This window comes from Notolabrus celidotus, chromosome 2 (genome assembly GCF_009762535.1).
Source record: "Notolabrus celidotus isolate fNotCel1 chromosome 2, fNotCel1.pri, whole genome shotgun sequence".
Classification (NCBI taxonomy): Eukaryota; Metazoa; Chordata; class Actinopteri; order Labriformes; family Labridae; genus Notolabrus; species Notolabrus celidotus.
In genome coordinates this window covers 22,451,813-22,461,726 of record NC_048273.1, presented here as the reverse complement: position 1 = coordinate 22,461,726, position 9,914 = coordinate 22,451,813, and the positions used below count along the sequence as shown (strand labels likewise).

The following is a 9,914-nucleotide window of genomic DNA, read 5'->3' as shown; positions in this document are numbered from 1 at the left end:
TGGCTTAAGTTTGTCACCCTACATTAGCTGCTAGGTCCTGTTCACAGAACTATTTGAACTCATATGATCATCATTCATATGATCATCACTCATATGGTCTCCAGTGTGCACAAAAATGAGAGGTTTGACATCTTTCACTCTTTAAATCAAATAAGCCTCTTTATCTGCAACTTATTTTGGTGCATCTTTAAATAATGCTGTACAGAAATAATCTGACATTAACTACTAGAAACTACAAACATCTTACCTGCTCAGTGTTGCACTCACTCGCTGTGTATTTACCTTTAGTAAGCAGGGCCTGAGGGAGTCGGGGGCCCTATAGGGGGCCTTCGCTCACAGCTGCAGCTTGGCACTAATTACAAAGATGACAAAGTGGTGAGGGTGGCGATAATGAGGATAACAAAGCTACAGTAGAGCTGAAAGACATCTGATACAAACCTCTGATGCACAAACACCTTAATCACCCTGCTAGATTGTTTTCTCATTACTTACAGGTGATATATGGCTCCAAAAAACTAAAAATACAATTTTAATAGTTAATACAACTATAAACTATAAGATGAATTGAGATCATCAGCCAATTAAAGAGAATATAACCTTTAGTAACTGCTGGATCAGCACTGTGTTGGTACAAGATTATTAGATAATGGGTACAAGACAATGGGTAACAAAGAAACAGGTGCTGAAACATACGTTTATTTTGCCTTTTTAATCTTGGTTTGTACCTAAAGGATTAAACGGATGCTGTAGTCCTATACAGAACAGAAGCAGCAGATGAAGACTTGTTTTTGATGTTGTTATATCTGCCCTCCATCCTGTGAATCTGTTTGTTCTGCAGTTTACCTTCAGGCTGTTTTTTCTCATTGAAGCAGAGCTGTTGTCCTGCAGCTCCCTGAGGACGTTACATCAGAAAAATTCAGCTCAAAGACGCCACCTACCCGGTACGTGCTCCCACCAGTATGCATGCACTGTGCCTTCTGCTTCACTTACTATAACCACAGAGACCGCATCAGCCCAGTTGATCGTATGAGAGCGGATGAAGGCTCCTTGATGTGACACATTGAGTTTAGTGCAATTGTTTGATCATCAGATAACTTTTGTTGTAATTTGGTGCTACAGAAATAAAATGGGGGAATTGAGTGATTGCTTGCAGTACTATTTCACGTATCTGTGCTTTCCATTTCATGTCACATGCTTTATACTTTTTACTCCTCCTGCACTCAGCAGTAAAACTCAGAGTATATTTCCGTCTGTTCGTATCTGTCTGTGTTTATGAGTTTGCTTAGACTGTTGCATCATTTTCAGGTCTCACATTGAAGCGCAGCAGGTAAAAGAAGACCACAAACGTTTCCTTTAAAAACACCAGCTACTCAGACACACAGGACATGACCTCAAATCATTTATTTAATGCTCATTTTTCTGCCTGTTTTGTATCAGTTAAGTGTTTTTTTTCTAGAAAACTTCAGTCCGTTGTTCTCTCTTTGTGCAGGGGGGCACGTGAGGGGCAGATCCAGCTGCTGTGATTGGTCAGCAGGGACAAGGTGTGCTGGTTTGCTGTTCCACCATTAGTCCTTTGCTCAGAAGGAAAGCTTCTTGCTTTGGCTCTCGCCCGAGGAATTTCCTCAGCATCTCAGAGGCGTCCTCTGAACCGCCGGGTCGCAGGATGTACTTCCTGTAATCCAGACCGACCTGGAGGACCAATCAGAGGACAGCATGTCAGAGTCAGTCAAAAAATTAACAGTTTCTCTGTTCTGTCATAAAAATATAACAGCATCTTAATTATTGATATGTTTCTGTATAAAAATGATTTACACATAACGCCATTTTACTTTCTTCTCTTTTTTGTGATGGAACAGAACTTCAGATTATGATATGAAAGGACAGATTCAAAATACTGCCTGGGAAGCTGTTCTGTATTAGTTTTATTAAGAATTAGTTAAGAGTCTAAATATCTATATACATTGATTTAAAACAAGAATAAACATCAAGAACGTGCAAAAAAACCTCTATAAAACATGCAGGAAGTATGTGCTGCTTCACTTTTGAAACCATAGCAAGAATATTAACTGGTCAAGGCATAAACTCTAAATAAACAGTGTGTTATTTTTTAGTCCTGATGTTCATCTCATGTACTCTAATCTTTGTTTTCCGGGTTCTGACCTTTGGGTTCATGATTCCCTCTCTTTTGAAGCGAGCAAAGAACATGTCCATGGAGAACACCTCACTCCACAGGTAACCGTAATACTGAGCATCGTAACCGCCCGCCAGATGCCCAAAGGTTGCCGGCATGTTGGTTCCTGTGGGGGGAGAGAGAGGGGTCAAAGGTCAGAAAAATGTGAAAGAGGACAGGTTAACTTTGTTTTCATATAAACACTTGAGAGGGTTTAGAAAGTGACCTGCTGACGCAGGGATTCCCAGGATTTCCTGACAGAGGCGTCCATACTCCTCTGCGGGGTCAAGTCCCTTCCTGGTGTGCAGAGCTTGGTCCACTTTAGCCAGGACGATCTGCCTCAGGTTGAACAGGCCTGCAGAGAGACATGGTTACCTTAGTTACAGCAAAACAAACTATACCTACTCCTTCCTTTCTGTCTGTGTGGTTCTCACCTGTATTGGCGAGGCGGGACTTGATGAGTTTGTCAAGCAGATCATCGGGGATGGGATTGTTGGTCTTGTAGTGTCGAGACATCCTCAGCAGAGGCTCCCTCTCCCACACCCAGTTCTCCAGCATCTGAGACGGAGCCTCCACAAAGTCCCGCTCCACGTGAGTCCCACTGAACATGGCATAATCTGCCTGCAAACACACCAACACACTTGAACTAAGACACTTTCTCTTAAATCAAATATAGACCCAACTATGAACACAACACAATCATCCCGTAAGATGTTTTGCAGGTCTCATGTTTGCATACAAGTAAGATCAAGACAGATCTGGAGTTCATTAACTACAGCTGATAAAATCCTTCCCATGCAAGTTTTTATTTTGGCAGATAATGTGTCAGATTTAAATGAGAGGCTGCTTGTGTCTGAGGTCTATAAGATGCAGATTTTACAGTAACCTGTAGGGCTGCATTGCTACAGAAGAAAACCTCAGAGGGTCGACGATTGACTTCAGAACTTCTTAAAAAAACAAAGACTAGTATGCAGTGTGGGAGCATCAGGTGTTATCAGCTGACCTCAGCACAAAGTTGGTGCATGACGTGTCCAAACTCGTGGAAGTACGTCTCCACCTCGTCGTGCTGCAGAAGCGATGGGGCCTCTGCGGTTGGCTTGCTGAAGTTGGCCACCATTGCCGCCACAGACATCTGACGGCGGCCGTCAGGCAGCAGACAGCCGGGCTGCAGGCCGAAACAGGCGGCATGACCGTACTTCCCCTCCCTGCATAAGACAGACGAGTGAGGAGACTTTGAGGACATTTTTCTCTAAATCTTTAACAGCATATCACAAATGCCATGTGTTACTCCGCCTGCAAAGCCCTCACCTGGGGTAGAGGTCCAGGTAGAACTGGCCGACCATCTGACCGCTGCTGCGGTCCTTCACACAGTACAGAGTGACGTCCGGGTGCCACACGGCTGCTCCGTCCATCAGCTCAAAGGTCAGACCCAGCAGCTCCTGGTAGATGTCCAACAGACCCTGAGTCACCACCTCCATCGGAAAATACTCCTTCAACAGGTTCTGATCCACCGCGTACTGAGTCTCCTCCACCTGAGAGGAGGGAAAAAAGAGGAAGATGCTGCATCCCATTTATTGTATCTTTATCTGGCTGAATTAGCTTTACTCTTCAGTGATGCAATCTATTTCTTTGGTTTAGTTTGTCGTGTTAGCTCTTTGATTCAGTGCAGAAAAACTCAACAGCAGCCGTTACCTGAGTCATGAAGTAGCGGGTGTCCCAGGCATGCAGATCTTCATTGAAAGGCAGACTTCTCTTCTGACACTCCTTCTCCTTCAGCTTGAGGATGACAGTGCGCTCTTCATCACCCAGAGGCTTCAGCTTGCAGGCCAGTTCCTCTAAAAGCACAGAGAGGGAAAGTGTGAGGTGAGAGTTTCCTCTGCAGGAATCAAACCACACGGCTCATGTTTCCGGTTGAACATAGCTTGGATCCAGTTTATTCACTCACCCAGGAAGCTGGCCACCTTCCTCCCTGACTTGGCCATGTTCATCTCCAGGACAAAGTCAGCGTGGGTGGTGAAGCCGAGCAGAGCACTTTTCTGATGACGGAGCTCCACCAGCTCCTTCAGGATGTCTGAGTTCTCCTGTAGACATGGTCACAAAGCTCAGAGTTCACATAGGGAGCCTTTTAGATTCTAAAAATTCACTCTAGTGATCTTTTTAACTCGTTCTTCAAACATTTAAGTTTATAAGGAGACTATGATTTGTTGATGGAAAAAAACTGAATAAAAGTCTCGCCCTGTCTCTCCCAGTTAAAAAACTCAGGAGTAATAAAGTCTGACTCTCCGACAGCTGATGGGACGACAGACGTCTCACCTCCTTGCAGCGGGAGTTAAAGGCCTCCTCCAGCTTCCTGCGGGTCTCAGGGACGAAGCATTTCTTCATGGTGGGGAAGTAGTGAGGATACTTCAGAGTGACCTTCAGCTTCTCTTCTTCCTGCTCCAGGGAGCTCAGGAAGTCCTCGGGCAGGCCACCTGAAAAGAACAAGGGGACCATTATAACAACAAAGTGTTTATAAGTAAACACACACACACACACACACACACACACACACACACACACACAGGACAAGGAACAGGGGAGAGTGAGGTGAGAGACAGACTCACCCAGTTCCTCTCTGCTGAACAGCAGGCTCGTGGTGTCCTCGTTCAGGTTCTTGTTGAAGTCGATGGAGAGGTTGCTCAGCTTCTTCTTGATGGTTTTAATCTCCTGTTGCAGCAAAGAGGAGAGAAACAGACCGTCAGACTGAAGGTGCTCACACAGGCGTTGAGTTCACCTTTAAAACACACTCTAAAAACTGACGCTTAGTGGTAAACACAATTAAATAAAGGCGCACCTCTTGTGTCTCTACGGGCAGGTGGAGGCCGTTTCTCTTCCCCAGTTTGATCAGTCGCTCCATGTAGCGCTTGGATTCTGTGGTGAGGCTGTCACCGTCGACCGTCTTCTGCAGACAGAAACAAAAACACACAATGAGAAAAGACACCACTGAGAAAGTGAAGAGAGGACCTCAAGTGAGAAAGAGGAGTAGAAATGCAAAACTGTTCTCTATTTGGTGCTACAGTGTGATGTCTAGAGACTCCTGACTCACCAGTAGAATCACAAACAAATAGGCTGTTCTAAACCTTGATGTGCAACGGATAAGCTTAATCAGATTTGGTTTAAATCTAACAAATATTGGTTCACTAACTTTTTTCCTACAACCCAGAATCATTACTCTGTGAAAATCTGTTTTGACATCTTATCAAAGGTCTTGAAAGTCTGAACGTTTCTTATTGCCTGCTTGTGAATAATTACTATATGAGTAGCAGTGAGCAGAGGCCAAATGTGTGATGTAAAAATGAGAAAAGTTGAAAGGAAGCAGGAGCTACAGCTACAGATTGCCATCTATCAATCTGTCTTCTGATTGGCTGGCAGCCTGCTGTCCGTCATCTCACCTCCAGAGCGACGATCCTCTGGTAGACGTCCTCCCTCATACTCATCTCCACGTCGAACTCCGACAGACGCTTGTCGGCCTCGGTGCTCGCCGTTCGGACTTCCTTCGAGGGAGACACGTGCTGGGGGAAGTCCAGCATGTTCCTCTGGACTGAAGAGCAGAAGGTGGAGTCAGATAGGAAGAGGCAGGGCCAGGCAGGAGACAAAACAAAGTTTGGTCACAATCAGTTTGATGGATTTCCTGATCTGGGGGAAGGTACAACTCTTGAACTGTTTTTGTTATCTGTGATCTTATTTCATAATCACTTTATTTATTATTTATTTACAAAATCTTTTTATGTACAAGTGACAGAAAGGATTTAATCTTCTCGTTTGAGAGGCTGGAACCGGCAGATGAGCAGCAGTTTTCCTTAAAGCATGATCAAAATGATTATCTTTAAGTTTTCTTTAGATGGACTCTTTGACTTGATGATTATTTCATTTAAAGCCTTAGTTTCTCCTCAAGACGTTGTGAACTCTCATCACGCTGTCTTCACGTGTATTTTTATCCAAAGCCACATACAAAAAAATATTCTATAAAACTGACACAAGCACAACTTCTTCACTTTTCTCATTTTATTCATAGAGAGGTTTCTGCCTCAAACGAGAAGCCATAAAAACCAGAAAGGTGCTGATCTAAATGTTCTCTCTGAAAGTCTGTCACTCAAACACAACTTGTAGAGTGCTTTTTGGAATGAAGCGATGTAAAGTCAGAGAGCTGCAGTCCAATGTTTGTTTCCTTGTGCCGCAGAAGCAGCAGGAGAGCTGCAGGTGTTTTCAGCTGCACACAAAGAAGCAGCGTGTTCAGCTACTTTCATTCCAAACTGCTGATCAGTGTGAACCGAGCTGACCATGCTGACTCTGAGCTTCACTGCAGAGCGCACAAAGAACCGCGGGCCTGACAGCGCGCTGCGTTTGACCTCTTTACATTCAGGTTTACGATCTGACAGCAGCAGAAGAAGAATCTGGACATAAAACATTCTGTGATGGTTTTTACATCATTAAAACCTCTCGCTCAGACACAGCTGTGTTATGTAGAGAAACTGAGAATCAGAGTCGGCAGAGGGACGGAGATGAAGGTTGTTGGTTTGAGGACCAGTCTGTTGAGAGTAAAGATATATGAAATAACACCTTGTTTGTTTGTACTGAATGTTTCACCTGATTTTATTTAAAGGTTCAAGGATCTGTCAGTTGCCTTTAATGACATTCTGGTCATTAAAAAATGACAAGACCTTTGTTTTACAGTGCTGAAAATTGAGTGATTTTTAATCAAATTTTAACTTTTGGCTGCAGTGTATGTCATTATTTGTTCAAAATGATAGTATCTCATCATATTTGGTTGGGTTTTGTAGTTCCCCAACCTTATTTTTTTATTGTTCTAAAGTTTTTTGTCTCATTTTTTTTTTTTATGTCAACTCCTCATGTTTTTTTTTTTGGGGCTGAATGTTTGTATGACTGCTGCTCTATTAATACAGCTACTACAGGCTGTCAGCAGGAGATTAATGATCATAAGACTTCGGAGGGCCCCTGAACACACCTCCATCCCTGTTCTGAGCTGCTGTGTCACATTACAGATCACGTAAATCTCATACAACTCATTTTCATGACGTCGATGCATCAAAGATAAACGTTGATGTGGGTCTAAAATAATAAGTAAGGTCAGCATCACACACTCGTGCTCACTGTAAGAGTAAAAACATGTATCACAGATGGTTTAGTGTTGTTTCTCTGATATTATGCTCCACTGAGGAATCTGTACAAAACTCACACCTTGATTTATGTACTTTGTAAAACATTGAAGCTCCAAAATGTGGAGTTAACCCCGCCATTTTATGAGAACTGACCGGTGTAGTCGACCTCCACATCAGCGAGGGCCTTCAGCGTGTTCTCAAACGAGACACTACTCAGCTCCAGCGCTCCCACGCGGTCATACACCGTCTTGGTGTTGGCGATGAGCTCATCCGAGAGCTGCTGGATCTGCTCCGGGCTCAGGTCCCAACGCAGCCGGTTTTCAGCGCAGACCGGCGCTGGGCTGCCAAACACCACCTCACCTGGGAGAACACAAAGCGAAGAGACAGTTGAGGAGAGGCAAGCCGGGACGTGTCAGGATTATTTCAAACTTCAAAACATACTGTTATGCTCATATGAAATTAAAAAAACAGATTGACAGAAAAACAGTAAAATAAAACAATCTGAAACTAAAAATGATTAGAGTTATCAGTCGGCTCTTGGGTTTTCATTCCTTTTTGCCGTCATCTATTGATGTGACGTAACAGATAACTACTGCAATCGCTGAATGCAAAGTTACTGGATGATAGGCTGAGGATTTTAAACTTGGGATGCACATTATCATCAGAGAAAAGCTTAAAGGTCAGAATCTGAATCGATAGATATGTTGTTGTTGTTGTTGTGTTTCCTGATTTGTTGTTGTGTTTTCTTTTTGTTATTTCTCCAGATTTATTGTTGCGTTTCCTGATTTGTTGTTGTGTTTTCTTTTTGTTTTCTCCAGATTTATTGTTGTGTTTCATGATTTGTTGTTGTGTTTCCTGATTTGTTGTTGTGCTTTCTTTTTGTTTTCTCCAGATTTATTGTTGTGTTTCATGATTTGTTGTTGTGTTTCCTGATTTGTTGTTATGCTTTCTTTTTGTTTTCTCCAGATTTATTGTTGTTTCCTGATTTATTGTTGTTTCCTGATTTGTTGTTGTGTTCACTTATTTTTTTCTTTTTTGTTGTGTTTCCTGATTTGTTGTTGTGTTTTCTTTTTGTTGTTTTTTGAGATTTGTTGTTGTGTTTTCTTTTTGTTGCTTTTTTAGATTTGCTGTTGTGTTTTCTTTTTGTTGTTTTTTGAGATTTGTTGTTGTTTTCTTTTTGTTGTTTATTCCTGATTTGTTGTTGTATTTTCTTTTTGTTGTTTTTCCAGATTTTTTGTCTTGTTTCCTGATTTGTTGTTGTATTTTCTTTTTGTTGTTTTTCCAGATTTATTGTCTTGTTTCCTGATTTGTTGTTGTGTTTTCTGATATGTTGTTTTCTTTTATTTTGTCGTTTCCTGATTTGTTGTTGTTTTTTAATTTTTTGTTGTTATGCTTTCTGATTTGTTGTTGTGTTTTTTTGTTTTTGTCTTATCCTTATTGTGTTTTGCACTTCAGAGCCACCATAACATCAGTATATCGGCTTTGAAAATATCAGCATATCAAGTGTCAGCAAAATCCAACATCATTCATCCCTATTTAATACCAATCCTCTGCAATATATCAGTGCATGTTTTGCTGAGTTTATAAGGGGAACACGCCTAATAATAACAATCATAAACTTATATAACAAAGTTACAAAGTGCTTCATAAATATACAGACGAGTGGAAAGGACAGCAGATAAAAACAAAGGATTGATAAAAAAAACAAAACACTATAAACTCAAAGTAGAAAATGATACAAAACCCCCAAAATAATAAAACATGTAATACTATTTATCTTGTTTTAACCAGGTGATAATGCAGAGATCGGTTAGAATGACTGATTTCTAAACTAACTTTAAAGCGCTGATCTTTCTGCCTACAAACTTCAGATGAAGTGAATATTTAATGGTCACCTGTGATCCTCCCTTCAGGTGTGACTCTGTATCTCCACACTATGAGTTATAGAGGGCTCAGTGAATGAGCTAACGGCTAACATGCTACACTAAATGAGGAAACCATACATCTAGGACTGCGGAGGAACGAGTCAGATCATACAAACACACACCTTTATCTCAGTTTTTATATCCTCAATAATAAGCCTAAGTACCATATTTTATAAGCGTTGAATTGTATTTGTCTTCAGCAGCTAAGTTAGCTAACGTTAGCAGTCAGAATGACGTTAGCTAAAACAGATTAAAGCAAATAAACTCTAAAGAATCAGAGACACACAAGTTAGCAACGCGATGACCACAGATTTAACTTCATATTAAAGTATCTCCTGACGTGTAAAATATTGAACCATAACTCACCTGTCGGCCCCATAGTTCAGGTAAATGAATGAAGGTTTGGTGGACCCGTGTGCTTAACTGTCAGAGAGCGCTGCGGAGGAGAATTAAAACTACAACAAAAAAAAGGAACTACACTTCCGCTCAGGAATTTCAAAATAAAGCACCCAAAACCTTTTTTTGTTTTATGAATTCATATTTAATTTGCCCATTTTATTTTATTGTATCATATAAACGAGTGCAATGATATAAAGTAGCTGATATGCAGTGTACAAGAAGGAAGACAAGTGTTGAGAATCATGAGGGGTTTGTTTTGAT

At 41.5% G+C, this 9,914-nt stretch overlaps 1 protein-coding gene across 1 annotated transcript; it reads right to left on the bottom strand.

The window, feature by feature from the left end:
• Window positions 1-1,386: 1,386 nt before the first annotated feature.
• On the bottom strand, window positions 1,387-9,733 carry thop1 (thimet oligopeptidase 1). Its single transcript, XM_034708349.1, has 14 exons — window positions 9,621-9,733; window positions 7,483-7,689; window positions 5,602-5,750; window positions 5,004-5,111; window positions 4,774-4,876; window positions 4,484-4,641; window positions 4,116-4,251; window positions 3,863-4,005; window positions 3,479-3,702; window positions 3,174-3,375; window positions 2,605-2,791; window positions 2,397-2,525; window positions 2,161-2,297; window positions 1,387-1,689 (listed from the first exon to the last, which is right to left on the bottom strand). The coding sequence occupies exons 1-14, from the start codon at window positions 9,631-9,633 to the stop codon at window positions 1,528-1,530; spliced, it is 2,058 nt and encodes a 685-aa protein (XP_034564240.1). The 5' UTR covers window positions 9,634-9,733; the 3' UTR covers window positions 1,387-1,527.
• Window positions 9,734-9,914: the final 181 nt, after the last annotated feature.

What these genes read in the sequence shown, in the direction of transcription:
- thop1 (XM_034708349.1), bottom strand. An exon ending in TTAACTCCCGCTGCAAGGAG is followed by an intron (nt 4,252 to 4,483) that starts GTGAGACGTCTG and finishes CCATGTCTACAG; the next exon opens with GAGAACTCAGACATCCTGAA. An exon ending in TGCACCAACTTTGTGCTGAG is followed by an intron (nt 2,792 to 3,173) that starts GTCAGCTGATAA and finishes GTGTGTTTGCAG; the next exon opens with GCAGATTATGCCATGTTCAG.